Source organism: Myotis brandtii, unplaced genomic scaffold (assembly GCF_000412655.1).
Source record: "Myotis brandtii unplaced genomic scaffold, ASM41265v1 scaffold140, whole genome shotgun sequence".
Lineage (NCBI taxonomy): Eukaryota > Metazoa > Chordata > Mammalia > Chiroptera > Vespertilionidae > Myotis > Myotis brandtii.
The window spans coordinates 161667-180595 of record NW_005355000.1 but is presented as its reverse complement, the minus strand read 5'-3'; the positions used below and the strand labels follow the sequence as shown (position 1 = coordinate 180595).

The 18929-nt window shown below is 43.9% G+C and overlaps 1 protein-coding gene across 1 annotated transcript in view; it reads left to right on the top strand.

Moving 5' to 3' along the window:
- The window catches only part of ADAMTS9 (ADAM metallopeptidase with thrombospondin type 1 motif, 9), a 164016-nt gene that overhangs the window by 94174 nt on the left and 50913 nt on the right, over positions 1-18929 (top strand). Inside the window, exon 28 of the mRNA XM_014535238.1 lies at positions 305-481. Coding sequence (XP_014390724.1) covers positions 305-481 — 177 coding nt within the window. The remainder of the gene's footprint in view (positions 1-304; positions 482-18929) is intronic.

The following is an 18929-nucleotide window of genomic DNA, read 5'->3' as shown; positions in this document are numbered from 1 at the left end:
CCCACATGTGAAATAGGGCAAATGATTATTCTCTCCTCTGGGTGAGATCATGTCTCTGAGAGCTTCCGAGCAGGGGGAGAAGAAGCCCTGGGTAAGCGGTCCCCCCCCACCCCACCCCCCCGTTGAGCCAGAGAGCGCCAGTCTGTTGTAGGTGGGCTGTGGATAAGTCAGAGTGCTTTTGTCCAGAGGCTTGCTTGCCCTGTGCCAGGGTAGAGTTTGGCTGAGAAAAACTTCTTATGGGAAAAGAAAGTTTGCCATTGGCTGTTCAGACAGCTAACTGTCGCCTCCCTTTGCCTCTGTGCAGTGTTCCAAGCTCTGTGGCGGAGGCCTGCGAACCAGGCTGGTGGTCTGTCAGCGGCCCAGCGGGGAGCGCTTTCCAGATCTGAGCTGTGAAATTCTGGACAAGCCTCCAGACCGGGAGCGGTGTAACCAGCACGTTTGTCCCCAAGACGCGGCATGGAGCACCGGCCCTTGGAGTTCGGTACGGCCCTAACTCTTAATGTTCGTTAGCCAGACTGTCTAGCTATACACCCAATTCCGCGGCGTTCTGAGGCCCTCCTCTGTGACAGGCGGTTGTCATGCTCACAAGGGCGTTCATTCCCTGGCGATAAGCAGGCTGTTGTTTTCTTCATATCGATACACCACAGAATGGCTTTGTGTGAGGTTGCCAAAGGTACTCTGCAGAATGCATGTGCCTCCTGCCAGGGAGTAGCTTCCTTCCCTAGAAGAACTAGATGAGGTACGTTTGGATTTTTTAAAAGAAACTAAGTAACTTAAGGTAGTTGGTCAGCTCCAAAGTGATTTACACAGACAGCTCACTAGCAGGCGGACCTTCCTTTCCTTAGCTATGGTGGTTTTGACTTTGGGGAAAATGCCTGTTTATTGAGGCCAAAGCAATGTTTTCTGCAGTGACTCAGGTACACCTCCCACCACAGTCACCTCAAAGGTGGTGCCCATAAAATAGACTGAAGTCATTTGGAAAATGCAAAAGAGCCACATGGACTCCGTGACCTGGTGCTTTTCACCGTGTCTGAAATGTTCTCTTTCTTCCACGAAGACACGAAGCCCATTCGAGACCATTTTTTGCTTTGGACCTAGGCTTCCTTTGCTGAGCGCTCAGCGGGCACGGTGAGACTGCCTTGCCGCTCCGCACTGTGCAGAAGTCCGGGGCAGCTCGTGGCAAACAGAAGATCAGCTCTGTCAAAACAATCCTCTGGCGAAGTTGTGCTGTGACTTGTGGAGCCATTAGGGCCGTTTCAAGTAAATGTACGAAACATTCCTGTAAACACATTAATTGCACTGAAGCTGAAATTACAATATATTAGGTCATACCCAGAATTTTTTCATATGGTTCTAGGAGTAGTAACTATTCCTGGAACCAGCTAAAGAGCAGATTAACTGACGTGACATGGCTCCTACCTGTTGACGCTTCTAAGTTAAGGTTGCCGTGTCCCAGGTTGAACACAGTGATACAACCACTGCACCTTGTAGTAAGTAGGACTCTACAGGCGTTCAGCGTGCCATCTCACGGGCGCTATTCCCTGGGCGGTGAGGATTTTGCTGAAGAGCTTAGAAGTGCCAGAATCAGACGTACATTTCACCTGGAGCATCTTGCCCGTGGTACTGGCACATAGGAATGTGCTTAGAATGCCAGGCACATCCTCTGCCATTCTTAACTTCCCCAAGTCACCATCACATATTATTCCTCATGAAATTCTCCCTCTTGGGCCCGTATATTTACACCCTGTTTGCTCAGCCCACGCCACCGCAGCCAAGTTATGTTTCAAACTATCTGCTAGCCCTCTAATAAGTTGTGTTTCTTTCATTTGACCAAAAAACATCTAAACGTCAGAGGGTGTGTGTCTGTGTGTATACCCACTATAATACAATAATGTAATATATATTGTATAGTATATATACAGGGTCAGGCAAACGTAGGTTTACCCTGTGATACACTATATAACATATATTGATTTCCCATAGCGTTCTCTTCTTAGAATCCTTTCTAAATTCAGCTCAAACTTTTTTACACAGGATCACTACCCTCCCCCACAGATATTTTAAGAGATTAAGTGCTTAAATTTTAAAATTATGATCTGCTATTTAATTTAACTGAATACTTTACATTATTTTTACTATAGTTGTTCTTCTTGGGCCTACAAAGAGTTTTCTGAAACACATAGAGAGAAAAACAGAGATTTTAATCCTCTGTTACACACATTTTGCTGCTTCTGATTTTAGTGCTTCCTTTGTAAAGTGATCATTATTCAAATATATATTTAAATACCTCCACGGTCTAGGAGCAAGGCCACTCCTGCAGGGCTTTTAACTGTGATTTTTAAAAATTTAAATCAAAAGCATTTTATTTAAATATATACATTTGTAATACATTACTTAAATATATGTAAGTCTTTTAGATTCTTAGTGTAGGATTTTTGTTTTACTTTTATTGATTTTTATGGATGCTTTGGTACAATTTCATAGTAATTCTAAATTTAAGCATACCTCAGTGAATTGTGTTATTAGCCATAAAGCCACTCCGATGGTGCTCCACCCTTGTAACTGACAGTGAAATTAACAACAAAAAGTACATTTGAGGTGCTAACAAGTTGCTCTCAAAGGAAAGCACACTAGGTTTCTGAGAGACCAAGGGTAACAGTCCTTTGGCCACTTGCTTTCTCGTCTGTCCCCACGCACTCCCATGCTGGAGGTAGTGTCCGGAAGCAGTGGCCCCTGAGCAAGTAGGCCTTTCCAAGGTCAACATGGAGACAGCCCATAAATCAATTTCAACTAAGGAGCAATATTTAGGAAAGAAACTCCAAATCACTGTTAGCATGGCTTCAGTCTCTAAAAGGCAGCTCCTGTAAACATAGGCTTCAAACCTGTTCTAGACCCTTAGTTCTGCCTCAAGTCACTGTGGACTAAGTCATGATTATAAGAAACATCCTCCAAAAATTCAGCCTTCTCTGTCCACCTTTTCACGTGCCCTTGCACTCTTAGTCGGTACTGTTTTGTTACTGAAATCAGGTTCTTCCACTGATAGGCCTTTGGGTGGCTCCTGCAGCCGCCCAGCTGCGGACTGTAGTGAGTGCACACGCCCCCGACTAGAGGGGTGCATTGGAAAGAGGGCTCTGTACTGTCAAACGCAGCCCAAAGTAGGTTAAAAACCTGCAGCCTTCTGGAGTAAGCTGACTCATCAGATAATTAAAGTGAAAACGGTGGCTAGGTGAGTGATGTCACCCCTGCAAGCTGGTCCCATTGCACCCCTCTTTCGCCATGCTCCGTGTATCTGCTGGCTGGCCATCTTGCCTACTGTTCTTGCCTAGGAGAAATTGCTCATTCGTGTTTTCCATGACAAACCTAACAGCAGTCTCTGAGCCTTGCATTAGGTGATGTGGAATAATGCTTGTCAACCCTAACAATGAGAATTTATGAAGGAACTGTGCTTTTGTTTCTGCGTGGCCAACTTATGAATTTTGTCTACCTCATTTTCATATTAAAGTTTGCAGCTCCTGTAGGTAGAAGGAGGAAATGTTTGACATCAGCTATTTTATCACCTCACTGAATCTCTCTCTAGCAAAATAATAAAGATTGTAAACATCTCTACCATATTTTCTGAATACAGCTTTAAGCAGCCAAGCGTGGTATTATCTGAATATTTTGAGCAGTACAGATTTCAATGTGTTTATATAATAAAGTATAATTTATTTTTCCACGTTATTTAATTTTATATACAAATGTTTAAATCGGTGTTTATCAGTAAGCTGTAAAGTCAAATAGGCTATGTGAACTAGAAAGGCATTTGTGTGTTTCTTTAGGATAAAGGATACATTATTTTATATACAAATGTTTAAATCGGTGTTTATCAGTAGGCTGTAAAGTCAAATAGGCGATGTGAACTAGAAAGGCATTGTGTGTTTCTTTTGGTTTTAAAGGATATATCTTAATTTTGTACTAGCATATCCCCTGCAACCTGTTCCATTCCTCTCCAAATCTGAGTAGCCAAATGACAAGCTTTATGTAATTGGACAGTTTAAAGCGTATATTCTAAAGGCATACATTAAAAAATATTTTTGAATTGGAAATGATGCTTAGTGATATAAACAAAAATATCTGGGGCTTAACATTTGTTTTCTTTTCCTTTTACTAATACCGCAGTAAGATTCACTGAGTCTGAACGATGAAATAGGAATGCTCCATTTAGTGAATTTATAGAGAATGATAAAGCACAGCCAGAAGACAGCCTGTGATTAGAACAAATGGTTCTGCACATGTAAGAGGAGCTAGGTATAGGAAAAAGCTCCCCGAAATTCATCAGACCTCATTCTTGTGTTCAGATAACTGTAAAATACTTCCACATTTGTCATCTCTGTTATTTGTTCGCCTGCAATACATTTCAGAAATCATTTCTTATTAAAGAAAAATAAACAAAACACTGTAACAATACGCTTAGAAGTTTTAAGAGATCCTGCACTTTTCAAAAAATTATAAATCATACAGATGAGCCCAGACACCTACTGGTGCCACATTCCCTACTGAGCCTCCAGTTTTCATTGTAATTTATTATGGTAATTGAGGGTGAAAGGATCAAAATAAGGGAGTCCCTATATGAGTTTGACATTTTTATAAGGTGCTGACTAGGAGAATATAATAACTTTATAACTTTATAAGGTGAAACTAATAATTCTTGAAAGCATCTGATCATAGCTGACATTTATTGAGTATTAACTGTGTACCAAGCCACCTTAAGCAAGAACACATCACATTTAACCCAGGTTACCCTGTGAGGGAGGTGTTTTTAATGATCTATGTGATTATCTACTTTAGTGATGAGACTTCAGTGTCAGTATACTCACTGTATTAGTCCTGCTTATTTTGATTGAAACAAACACCCCATGTTCATAATGAGATTTTTAAACTCCTGTTCATATTTGATAAAGGATATGCCTAACATTCAAACTCCATCTCACCTCAACCTTCCTGAGCTAGTGTTGACTGTCCCTGTCACTCCAATGACAGGAAATCCCCGTTTAGTCCTGTTATCAGCCAGCTCTCATAACCAGCAGTTATGAACACTTCAAACACCGGTTATGTTTAGGGGGTGGCAAAACATATTTCTCTTACCTTTTCAAGAAATCATGTTAGCCAGATTAGGAGGAGGATGCAAAGATTAGACCAAGAGGAACAGCACATTAAATGCATATGCATTGTTTATAAATATGAAATTTTTTTTACTAACAAAGACACATCTTAAACATACTGCTTAGTAGCTTTTTTAAAAAAATAAGAAACATGTTATCTGGCTTACCAATATGAAGTATAAAAAATGAGATAGTTTTTGAAATAACATCACAACATGTGAAATTACTAAGTTTACCTGAATTTAGTGTAGATTAAGTCTCTAAACCACTCATTTAAAAATGTCTTCAAAACAAGCCCAGTACTGGCTGCATCTAATTCATTGGAGATAAAACTTAGCTGACCGTTTTTTTCTAGTTTTTAGTGATTGTTTGCTGTCTCAGACTCTGTTCCTGCCTCTGACAGCTGATATTTCATGAGAGCTTTACAGGTTTCCACTTTTACAGTTTTAAAAAGTCCAAAGGCGGGGGCGGGGACAGGGGCAGCAGGGGTGGAGGGCTCCTAGGCCTGAGGAGAAGTGGGCCTCTGCTGACTCACACCAGAGGCGCCCTCTGGAATGGAGAGGATTGGGAACTGGAATGTGGAGTGGGAGGCGAGGTTGAGTCCAAGTCTAATTGGCTGGTGGGGAATCCTGACCAGTAAAGGCAGTCGGGGAAGATTTATTTTATGAGGAGGAAGTAAAAAGTTCTGGGTCATTCCTTAAAAAAATAAAAGTCATTCATTTTTCAGCAAATGCTTTTTGCGTCCCTGCTGTGAGCCAGCACTGTTCTAGGTGCTGAGGTACAGCATGAACAAGGCAGAGCTATTCATTCCAGTGGAGAGAGAAAAATCTGGTATTAAAGGAATAAAATTACACATGTAATTAAAGAACTGACCCTTTTTTTCCTGGAAGCCTCACTAAACCATAGAAATAAAAATAAAAAAACTCATATTGCTATTAGTATATATATATATATGTGTGTGTGTGTGTGTGTGTGTGTGTGTGTGTGTATGTATATATCACACACACATATACACACAGGGTGGGCAAAAGAAGGTTAATTATAATAATTAATAAATAAATAATAATACAAGAATAAACTTTCATACTTTCATGTACTCACAACTGTAAATCTACTTTTGCCCATCCCTGGGGGGAGGGAGGGTAAGAAAGATATAGATATATATAGATATATATATTTTGCTGCTAATGAACTTTGTTTAATAAATACAAATTATTGATCCTATCTTTCCTTTTAAATATATACTTGCCCAATCATTTTCAGGGTTAAATGCTCCCTGGCTAATGGCATGAAACCTTTAAAAACCTCCCAGCAGGGAATATGCTTCTATTCGCTTTTACACTAGAACCCAGAAGTGAGTTGAGTGGCTTGGAAACCAGGATAACTGGAGGGCCTGGCTCCCTGCCGCTCCCTGCTGGGGTTCCCAGCCCCCAACACGTGTGGGGAGCTGTGGCCAAGAGCAAACCCCGCTTTGTTACTCAGTGGGTACCAATGTCTGGAACGTGTGCATTGCCACCTACCGCCTTTGCTTCTTGTTGTTGCTTCCTCTAAACTGGGATCATTTCCATGGATGGTTTTAATGACCACAACTTCCCTTTCCAAAAATTTATAAAATAGAACCTGGGCGGCCTAGGAGAGAGTGCACAGGAAGATGTATGGAAGATAATCAATACATACACCCTACAAAGCCATCATTCTTAGCCAGGTCTGCACCCCCTTTCTCCTCAGGAAGAGGGTATGCCTTGGCCAGCACAGCCCAACAACTCTCTGCAGTGAGGGAAATGTCTGGCTTTGCTCTCCAATATCAAGCCGCTAGCCACATGTGGCTAACATTGAGCACTTGAAATGTGGCCAAGTTCAACTGGGAAGTGCATTTTGAATTTCATTTCATTGTAATTCCTCTAAGTTCAAGCAGCCACCTGTGGCTGGTGACTACCATACTGGACGGGGCAACCTAGGCAACAGTGCATCTCTAGCAATTCATAATAAACCGGCAAAGAAGCCAATAAACTTATAAAAACAAGTGGGGAGAAAAGCCCTGTCTCAGCAGAGAGGGGGCCCTATTAAGATGCCCGTCCCCGCAGTGTGTGGCATCCTCTTGCCCTGCTGTTCTGTGCCTTTGTTCTGGAACACTTCCGTGGGTGTTCCCTGACAGCTGGGCGCTAGAAAAAGCAGAGGACAATAAAAAAGAGAGACTATCAGAACCAGCTGTCTTGGGAGTAGTTACTCCCAGGCCTCGATGTCAAAGCAGCTGTTAAAACAGATGTTCCTCTTGTGCAGCTCAGAGTTCAAGTTCATCCTGGCAGTAAGTTCAGTTAAGGAGAAGAATGTTTATGTGTGCAGTGGGCTGGAAGGGCAGGGCTTGATTGATGCTCATCAGGAGAAGGCCACAGTGGAGAACACAGGTAGCTACCTGGTGGAAGCCTGAAGCCCAAGAGGCCCCTCCTTTGAAGGAGAGTTTCCGGAAGGCAGCTTTGCACAGGTGCTGAGCCCAGTAAGTAGGTGGAGGCTGAGCCGTCAGCTTTGCAGGGCCGTGTTTCAAAGACACTTCCAAAGGAGCACAGTCGAGGAAGAGTTGCCTCCATCACTGTCACTGTCATCACTTAACTTCCCAAGACTTGGCACCCACAGCGTTAAGAAAACCCTTGGGTTCACTCACATTCATGCTCCATACTGATGTCCCCCAGAAATTAACATTTATGCAACAACATTGGCTGCAGATTGCCTAATGATGTCATCAATTCCCTTTTCCGGTGGCCAGATACAATTTGTTGGGTTCTTTCCTTTAGACTCTAAAGAAATGCCCTGAATTAAACTATAAACCATTCAGATGGGGTTGGTTTTTTGTGTTTTGTTTTGTTTTTTAACGCTCTCATGAATTTATTATTCTTACTCTTAGGTGGTCTGTGCACTAAAATGGGAAATGATTCAAAAGTTCTCCCTGAGCCCACAGTCCTCTGAGCTATCTCAGAAAGGGGATGAAATGGGTAGCTTCATCCACAAAGAGCTGCTTTTCCCTCCTTTAGTTTTGCACAATGTATTTCTCTCCATCATCATAGGAGGACTTTTGTGTTTTTTTAATTGTTCCAATCACATTTTGAAGCATTTACTTTTCGCTGGGAATTATGTGGAGCAGTTCACGCACATAATCTAACTTAACCCTCTCTATCTGGTGGAGTTAGCACCATCAGAGAAATTAGCCAGTTGGTTTCCAGTCACACTGCTGGGAAGTGGCTGATGCAGAATTTGAGCCAGAGCCTTCCTGACTTTCAAAGCTCTGGTTTTACTAAGCTATAGTCTCCTCCTATTACTGTTTAGTGGTGAGGTGGTGAAATGCAACTTCTGTGGAAAGAATGTCTACAACCTAAGATTTTCTGTCCTCCCAGTTTGTAGCTACTTAAAGCATTCTGGGATTATTGAGCCTTTTATGAATTTTGCTCAGAGGTATAAGGGGATGAATATGAGAAAATTGTTTCTCTTAAAATTAAAACAAGCCGTAAAGAGCAAAACTTGGGCCTGCTAGGAGATTCCGAGGAAGGGGAAAAAGCATCCAGTATTAAGCACACATTAGTTGATGTTTCTGACATTCTAATATGTAAAGAGAACTTCAGTAACGGGAGGTTATAAATCGAAGTGTTTTCTTCACTCAGAGATGTACAGATACTGGGGATGATAGATTAGGTTTTGTTAAAGCCAGTTAGGGGGGTCTGCAGATGTTTGTGGAGATAAGGGTTGTTGTAGAACGTGTATGCTGTTGTGTACACGTGAACTCTGAAAAATAATGAAATTAAAATGTATTAAAAAGTTATCTCACATTAATAACTCTGGTTGAAATAAAGCAGATGAACTGCAGTGAGATATCGCCACACTATTTCTTGAGCAGAAGCTAAGCTACAGGAGTTGAACTCTTCCTTTGCTGATTCTTGCTCATCCCAGTTGGTCAGACAGGCGGTCCCTGGGAGCTCTGTCCTGCAGGCTTCCTGGCTCCACCCTCATTCCCCACTTCCGCTGTCCCCCTCAGTCTGTGTGCCCGTGAATGATCAGGCAATGTTGTGGTGGGGAGCTGTGTAAGATAAAGGGAGGGGAAATATAACAGAAAAAAGGGGTGGGTTTGATTCCTTTTTCTTAGCTAGACGGAGGAAGAAATGTGCGCATAGCCACCATGTTTCAAGTGAAAAACCTGTTTCTCAGATCATTTATTTAATTCCCCCAAACTTTAATTTCCTTTGGGCCGAAGAGGCCCCGTGTTCACACCTGCTGCCTTACTCAATGCGGGCATACCAGAGGCAATGGAGACATGAATGAATGAGCCCAGCTACTCTGGAACTGGACTCCTTATTGCACTGGCCTAGAAATGTGGAAATAAAGGACTAACTTGTAGAAAGGAATCACTTAAAAAAAATACATAGGATTGGGTGGTGGTGGTGTGTCAATAGTGATTTTCTGACTTGGGGATTTGTATGGTATTTCTGTACGAGAGTGTCCTTGATTTGGGGAAATGAATGTTTTGGAGATGAAAAGACGTTATGTTTGCAAATTGCTCTCAAATTGTCCAGGGCTAGACAAAATAATATTGGCATATATGTGTATATATGGAGTGTCCCAAAAATGTATACACACACTTTGAATAATTATAAAGGCAGTGTTTATTAAAATATATTTCATTTTCAAAATTGAGCTATCAGCTGTTATTAAAGTGTACATACATTTTGGGGGGACTATATATATATATGAAGGAAGGAGTAAATGTGAAATGTTGGAAGTTGGGGAATCTGAATAAGGGTTTAAAGTTCTGTGTGATGCTCTTACAATTTCTCTTTAAGTTTGAAATTTTTCAAAATAGGTTATTTTTTTATTTTTTTATTTTTCTTAAACATAAATATGTTGAGAGTGTGTATTTTACTTCACAAGGAAGTGAAGGGTAGGTCTGGATTTATTGCAGGACTTGAACATTTTTGACACATTTTACGAAGCTGTTTTTCATCTCAGATTTGTGCTGTAACATCAATAAAAGTGGGTACTGCAGCCAGAGCTCGGCATAAACAGAACCCTTCCTGGTTTTTTATTGGCCTTTTTCCCGTGGCTTTCTCTTCCCCTGTCTCCATCTCCCTCCCGCCCTCCCTCCCTCTACCACCTCCCACCCAAGCAGCCAAAATGAAAGGCCTCTGGGAATGCTGCGTTTCCTCCTCCCCTTTTCCCAGGGAAATGCCCTTTTATTGCAAGTCTTGTCAGTAAACACTTGGACATATACAGACTCCTTTATTTTCTATCTGCTGCTCTATCAGCTGCTCCCGGTCACAGCCCAGATTCCTTTGAAAAAGAAAACATGTACTGTTGGTTTTCCTTGCACTTAATAAAAGCCCTCTTGCACCCAGCTCACCTATTCCCATTGCAGTTGGCCCTTTCTTAGTCAAATCTTTCTTTCTTTCTCCTTGGTTGTCTCTTAATCAGACTCGAAGTGCCCAGGATCCCCTTAGCAACAGCTGGTCATGGACACAATGCTTGTTCATGGCAGTTGGGATCTCCATTGCTGTGCGTGGGAATTGATTTCACGTTGTACATGTCGTGTTCTCTATAGATCAGGGCTTCCCTACCCTTTTAGCCTAAGATCTTGACCTTGTTGGATTGATGTTCAGCAGGCCCTTTACCACTCCATCCAAAAGAAGCTGTGTGCCCTGCCCCCATCGGATCAATTAAAATCAGATCCATTTTGAGAGCTTGTTGAAGGACTTTCTCAAAACCTGGGGAGAATTCAATGGTTCTCAGTTGGGAGTGATTTTGACCCCGACCCCACCCCCCACGAGTGGACACTGGGCAGTGTCTGGAGATGTCATTCGTTGTCACGAATGGGCTGGGGCTGCTGCTGGCCTCTAGTGAAGAGAAGCCAGGGCTGTTGCTGAGCATTTTACATGCAGAGCACAGCCCCCAACAACGATGAATTCTCTCACCCAAAGTGCTGAAATGGTGCCGAGGGGGAGAAACCCTGCAGAGACATCTGGTGAAGAGAAAGAGGACTCCTAGTCAAAAGTCAGAGTTGAAGGCACAGTCGCAGGCCCTGTGGAATGACACTGAGAATTAGCTATCAGAAAGCAATTCTCTCTGGAGAGTTAAATTTTCCATAAAATATGTGGGATCCCAGGAAGCTATCAAGGTCAGTCAAAAGATGAGCTAAAAATTCAAGGTCTCCAAGTTGTTTCACCAGACTGAATCTGCAAACCAGCAAGCAGTGTCACGTGTTCCTTCCTTCGGGGAGTAGGGGATTTGTAAAGCTTACAGATGTGCCCACGGCAACCCATAGGCCCTCTGCGTGGCCACTTCGGCAGGAATGACCAACTTTGGAGAGAAAGGCATAAATGAGAATGGGCATCTCTGAGAAAGCCAGGGATAGCAATAAAATAAAATAAAATCATCTTTTTTAAAAAGAAAGGAAAGAAAACCTAGGTTACTCCAACATGTTCATACATTTGGATCGTTCTGATGGTGTTGACAGCTCATACGTACATGTTCCTTTTAATTTTACATTTCAAACAACAGTATCTCCCTCATCCACGATAGAATCTGCATGGATGTCATGGTCCCGCTCTATCTAGGAATTGGTGTCAGAGTTGAATGTTTAGGTTTCTTGGGGGTGGTGCTCTTTTAAAAGTAGGATTAGTCCTAGTTCGCATTTTATCTAGGGAATAGCAGACTACCTCTCTGATTTGGAACTAAGACAGTGAATGGTCCAGAAAGTGTTCCATGGGTTGTAAATAGGTATGAAGCAGCGTTTCCCTATCTCAGTACTGCTGATATTTGGGACCAGATAATTCTGTTGGGGCTGCTCTGTGCACTGTGGCATGTTTAGCAGCACCCGTGGCCTCTACCCACTGGGTGTCAATAGCATATCTTCTTCGTTGTGACAACCAGCAGTATCCTCAGACATTGCCAAGTGCCCCCTAGGCAGTACTGCCACCCCCACCTGCAGTTGTGTGGATTTCTTACAGAACTTCCCTTCCATGTCCTCTGGTAGAGTCTGCAGCATTTCCCCAACATGTTTGATGACAATCCCTACATTGCAGAGATCATCGGGTTTCCCCACCAGTTTTTTAACCCATCGCGGAAGCCCTAGGCAGGTGCCCAGCTTTCCCAGATGTGTGCCACTAATTGGCTCTTCAGGCCATGACCTTCTGGGGAGGAAAGTTTCTGAAGTTCTGCTGCCACAGGATACCCCGTTCCCCTTTCCCAACGGCCCCTGCTCTCGCAGACAGTGAATGATGTGCACTCAACTCCACCCCCCACGCCACAGACACACATGCAGACTCAGAAGAGCAGCTCAGCTCTGAGACTGTGCGTCAGGGAACATTTCAGGTGATGCATCTCCTGGCCTTAGAAGGACAATCTCTCAACTCTTCTTCAAAAAGGTCACTGACAGTGGCCACACCCCTGGTAGTGACTCCAAGGCATGGAGATGGAGAAGACACCTACCAGTAGAGGGAAGGCAAGCCAAATGGACCCAAGACACTGTTGTCGACCTCAGAAGTTTTACGATAGGACCTAGCCCTGAGGAAATACTGGATTTCCCCCACAAGGGGAAGACTTTATTTGACAGGAGACCACAGAAATTTTTATTAAAAGAAGACATGCACATTGGTGCCCAATGTAGAAGTCTTGGTTTTCTATCCACAAGTGGGGGCCACCTTCCAGAGTTAACTAGAGCCTTAAATTAACAATGGACTATGTAAAAAGCCTTTTAAATTAGAAATTGAATTTTGACTTTTACCTAATTATAAACTTACCAGTGATTCTAGGCTCTAAATTGGGCACAAATGTTCAAGAAATAAAAAAAAAATGAAAAGACACAGCCACTCCTGAAAAGCTCGCTTCCCTGAATGAATGAGTCTCTCCACATCCCAGTCACCAAAGGATGACCAGTCTTACATGTCTTGATGTGGCACAAAAGAATGCCACACCTGCAGTTGGCCAAATAGATTTGACCAGAAGTGTAGAAGTAATACCAAAGGTCCCGTTTGCTGAGCCCCTGCTGTGAGCCAAGGCCTGGGATGGTCCTTTGTATGCATAATTGCTAAGCCTCATGTAATCCTTGCAAAATGGACCTTGTTATGTAGGCAGGAAAACTGAACTTCGGGGAGGCTAAGCAAGTTTCCCAGCATCTTATAATCAGTAAATCTGGGATCCAGACATGACTGTCCCCCAAGCCCCAAAGCTTTCCCACTTTCAAAACCTCTAGAAATACTGACTTTGAAATGTGACACATAAAAGAAACAATCTCTTGCCCAGAACCCGTCTAGCGCTCCTCTGCATTTTAAAAGCCATAGGGCTTAGTCCTTCCGCATCTGAACATGCCCCAGGGTTTTCAGCCAGGTTCCAGGTTTTGTTTATTTTACTTATCAAAAGCGGGAGGTAGCTGAATATTTGCATTTTTGAATAAATCATTTTAACACTGCACTTGGTTTTGAGTGATTTTTAAAGGAGCTCAGAAGCTGGGCTTGGTCACCTGGCGTTCTCAGACCAGAGCTCTGAAAAGGGTGGGCTCCCCCGGGCACAGTGACAGCCCCCAGCATGGTGTGCCGTCGCACAGCTAGGGAAGGGTCTGCTGGACTAAAACTAGATCTTTCTGGACATGGCCTGCCCCTGATATTTGGGTAACAATGACCCGCTAATAGAGAGGCTTGTGGTGGTCAGTTTGTGGAGGGTACAGGCAGGTGGCCATGATTCATGTCTGTCAAACTTACTCTACATCATGCAGTCTCAGGACCCGCGCTGGTTGTGTAGTCCTGGATCTCCTGCACGCTTAGGGCCTTTTTCTACATGAGAACAGTGTGAGCCTTCAGGTTTTGCTTTCAGTGTCTCCAGCTAGAATGAAAATAGATCTTAACCTGGCCTAGATAGGACCCGTTCTCGTCCATTACGTTTCTTGTAGGTTACTTTAAATCTGTATACCTACATTTTTCCATCTGGCAAAGGTATTGTTCTAAGGTGACATTTGGGGGGAGGAGAAACATGTGACACCCATGGCGTGGGGGGTGTCAGTCCTGACTCTCCAGGGCAGTGTGGCATCCTGAGTCCTCGCTGCTACCACTGCCCTCTGTTATCACATATCACGTTCTCAGATAACCTCCCTCTGAGATGTCCTGGTGCAGCATTTGGTGCTGTAACTGTACATTAAATATTAAACCACAAGAGTACTTAGCCGGTTTCGGACTCAACAGACACAGGAGATAGGAGGGAGCAGGAGTTAGGTATTTTTATGTATTTGGCCTGTACAGTGGGCTAGGCATTGTGCAGAATGTTTACTTAATCCTTATGAATGCTTGTGATGTAAGTGGTTCCAGATTCCAGTAGAGACTCTTCATTCACTGTTTCTTGCATTCATCTGTGTATCCCATAAGTGTGGGCGTGTGTTCCATAAACCAGGCGCTGCTTTAGCCTCGGGGGATGTAGCAATGAACAAAACACACAAAAGTTATTGAACTCTCCGAGCGTACATTCTACTGGGGCTGAGGAGATAACCTATAAATAACAAACAAAGTAAGAAAAAGCAAACGATATTTTGTGGAAGTGATTGCTGACATAGGTAAAACTAAATTAGAGAAGAGGGATAGAATAAATAGCAAGGAAGCATTGTAATTTGAAGGAGTTCAGGCAAGTCTCCATTAAAAAGGTGACATTTGAGCAGAGATTTGGGAAAATACGAAAGCAAGCCATGTGGATATCCAGGAAAAGAGTATTCCAGGGCAAGACCCGGAGGCAGGAGCACAGGAGGCACATCTCAGTGATAGCAAGGAGGCCTGTGTGGGTGGGAGGTGGGGTTGGGTGGGATATGAAATTAGAGATGAAGCTGAAGGAGAGGAACATGGGGGTAGATCATGGGAGGGGAGAGGAAAGGTTAGAGCATGGAGGGTTTTTTCCTTACACCCTGTGAGGTAGGAAGCCATTGAGGAGAGAGGGGGATTGAATAGGAACATAAATTTGTTTTATGATACTTTTTATTTTTTATACATTTTTATTGATTTCAGAGAGGAAGGGAGAGAGATAGAAACATCAATGTGCCCTGACCAGAAATCAAACCATGATTGTAAGTCCATGCTCAACTACTGAGCCACACCGGCCGGGCCATGAATTTTTTTTAAAAGAATGATTCTGGCTTCTGAAGTTAGAAGAAGCTGCAGGAGGAGCAATATGGAAGCAGGGAGACTATTAGGAAGCCATTGCAGTAGCTCAGATGAGAATGTTCATGATGGGAGCGGTGAGAGTGGGGGAGTCTGATGTACTTAAGGGAGAGATGAAGGATCAGCTGAGCACTTGGATACGGGGCACAAGAGATGAGGAGTTAGAATGACTCCCAGCTGCGCTCTGAGCAAGTGGGAGGTGGAGCGTCCATTGGTTGCCATGGGGAGGCTCTAGGGCAGTGGTTCTCAACCTTCCTAATGCCGCGACCCTTTAATACAGTTCCTCATGTTGTGGTGACCCCCAATTTCATTGTTACAAATTGAACATAATTAAAGCATAGTGATTAGTCACAAAAACAATATGTAATTATATATGTGTTTCCCGATGGTCTTAGGTGACCCCTGTGAAAGGGTCATTCGACCCCCAGGTTGCGACCCACAGGTTGAGAACCGCTGCTAGGGAGAGGAGAGCTACAGAGGAAGACCAGGACATCTGTTCAGGGGATGCTGCATTTGAGGTTCTTATTAACCGTCACTTCTGCCTCTCGGAACAAAATTGGAAAGAAATGCTTGTAGTTAGGCATCTTCCTTTGCATAAGATCACAAAGGAAGAGGGAGTACTGGTCAAACGAGGTCCGGTTGATTCCAACACCAAGTTCATAACTATCACCCTCTCCTGCCTCAACCCTTGTATTTCTATCTGAATAAATCTCAGAGTAGTATAGAAATAATTTAAATTCACAGAAAAGCAAACCTAATTCCAGTCACTTCGAATGCTAAGTCTGCCATGTTGTGAGCCATTTACACTTTAGCTGGTTTTTATTTCTTCTAGTCATTCTTTCATGGTGGTACTTTTGAGCCATTCCTTTACCAAAAGATAAGCAGGGGGAGGAGATAAGAAAAGCCACAAAGAACTAGAACAGTGCATATTGACAGTGACTTGGTCTTATCAGAACCCCCAGTACAGCAATGCAGAGTTGGAGGTCAGGCATCTGATGTCATAATGGTTAAAATGACCCTTTCCCTCCCGCTGAGCTATAGTTCTCTGGGTACAAACCCAGATAGCTATGCACTTCTCAGCTCTGGGGTGGCATTAATATCTGCCCCAAAGCTAACTGATTACATGAACTACTTTCCAAAAAATGTGGTAAATTTTTCAGCATTAAGATGTTGATGTATTGGCATGTAAAGATGTTCCTTTCACACCAGGTTGATGGAGGAAGGGCCAGGCAGGTATCAAAAGCAAGACTGGAAAATGCAATTAAATGAACTCTGTCCTAGTATCTGTTAAGAACTGAACAACACATGGACTAGCCCTTTGGTAGGAGGAAGCGATTCGAGGGCTGGGCATTGGTTAGGTCTGGGCAAGTCCAGAGACCACCTGCAGGGTTTACTTTTCCACGGAAATGTTCCCAACAGTACCTTAAGCTTCTGGGTGTTCCTGACTGCCTGTGACATAGCTCAAGTCATGAGTAGGTGTTCCTGGCACTGTCTTCTTCTAGCAGAATGACATCTCTGGGTAACCTTGAGCCCTCCTGCCTGGGCCTCTGGTCACGGTCCACCTTCAGAATGCCAAGAAACTTGGGTCACCATGCCCACCAGACATAGCTTTTCCATCTATTACTTATCAGACACTTCTTCACTTACCTTTGCAATGATTGAGAGTAAGGATCCTGGAACCAATCTCTCCCACCACCCTCCCTGGGTTCCTAACTGCCCAGTATCTCACCCACCGCCCTCCCTGAGTTCCTAACTGCCCTCATAGATAATCCTGTGCAAGCACAAGTATGGTCCTGGCACCATCTTCACCTCTTTCCTGAAAATGCCGGTATCATTATCCTGCTGAAGTCGGTTACCATAACCATTACGTATGACGCCGAGGGAGAAGATGTTGTGTAAAAAGAGTGCATGTACTTGGGAATGGGGAAGCCAAGGGCAGGCGGGGACAGGGCTGGTGGCGTGAGATGCCGCTCATTCCGAGGTACCACTGGATATGGCCACAGTAGATGCTGCTCGTGCAGATTTTCTTGGCTTTGGTTCTCTGTCTTTGTAACTAGAAAAGCTGTAATATTTATACTCTTGCAGAACAAAAGGAACCCCAATTTGGGCTTCACAACTTACATAGCTAATCACATATGTTTTGCTATATTTAATGTTAACATTTACTAGTACAGCCCCCCCCCATATGAAGTTGTTCCTTTATGAGGTGGGGAGGGGCAGCTGGAGAGCCCTGTGCCCCCTCATTCTTGGGGGTGATGAGAGGCAGTGGCAGGAGCACCTCTCCTCGGCTCCCCTTACTTGCCTGACCCTGCCCCTCCCTTCAGAGGCCCACGCTGGGCCACCTACTTGGCTGCAGTATTGATGGCAGCCTCAAGGGTGTGCCAAAAGTGACTGTGCATGTCCCTTCCTTTTCTCCACAGTCTGAGGCCTTTGTAGCATTGCAACGGCCGGGGGGTTCGGCGGGCAGTGGAGATGGGATGACGGCCTAATACTGCCTCCAACTGAATGACCGTGACTCTCACATCTGAGCTTCCAGGGTGTTCCCTGCCAATCTCGTGCTTTTTTGGTGCCTTTTCATGGTAATAAGTGCCACGGTGGTCCTGGGCACACACAGCCATCAGGCCGGCTGTCAGCACTGGCTTTACGCCCTGAAGTCATGGCCCTTGTTTCCTGGCGAAGCTCTCTCCCCTTCATCCTAACGCCTGTGGCTCCCTGGTGCCCCCTTCAGAGCCATTCTTGTGCTGTGGGAGCCTCAGTGAAAAATCCCTGAATGTGTCACTCCCCCCGATAAGAAGTGTTTTTGACAAAGACCTGCAACGTTCCCACAGCTGAGCTGAGCGAGCAGGGAAGTGAGAGGTCTGTTCTCGGCGATGGTGATTACTATGCGGAGTCTGCGTGTCAGGACAGTTAGGAAAGAACACAGTGAAAACACGGGACACACAGTAGCTCTTAGACAATAAGTCTGAGAGGAAAGGATGGGGCAGGAAAGACGTGGTCTTTCTTTCTTTACTTGTTTCCTGTCTTCCATGTCGGGAAGATGCGGTGTCAGGAGTGGTCGTCTGTGTGTGGGAGTGAAGGGCACTGCAGCAGAGGGAGTCCCGAGTGGCGGCTCTGCGCCAGGCCTGTGCCCTCGGGAAAGGAGCTCCTCCCATTCACGTGGCGAGATCTTGCCAGACTGAGTCCCTCCTTCACCCAGCAAATTCCCGGTTAGAATGTTAATCTTAGGTTCCATTAGTTAACATATTTTTTTAAATACTCACCTTTTTAACTGCATGTTAGGAGACGGTAAAAGACTCTGCTGAACAGAAGTAGTCATGGAGATAGTGAACGTGTGTTGATTTTTATACTGTTTGGCCAAAACATGAAGAGCTCTGTCTTCACGCGCCGTCTCACTTAACTGTGTACACCTCTTTTGAGTATAGATCAGTGATGGCGAACCTATGACATGCATGTCAGAAGTGACACGCGAACTCATTTTTTTGGTTGATTTTTCTTTGTTAAATGGCATTTAAATATATAAAATAAATATCAAAAATATAAGTCTTTGTTTTACTATGGTTGCAAATATCAAAAAATTTCTATATGTGACACGGCACCAGAGTTAAGTTAGGGTTTTCAA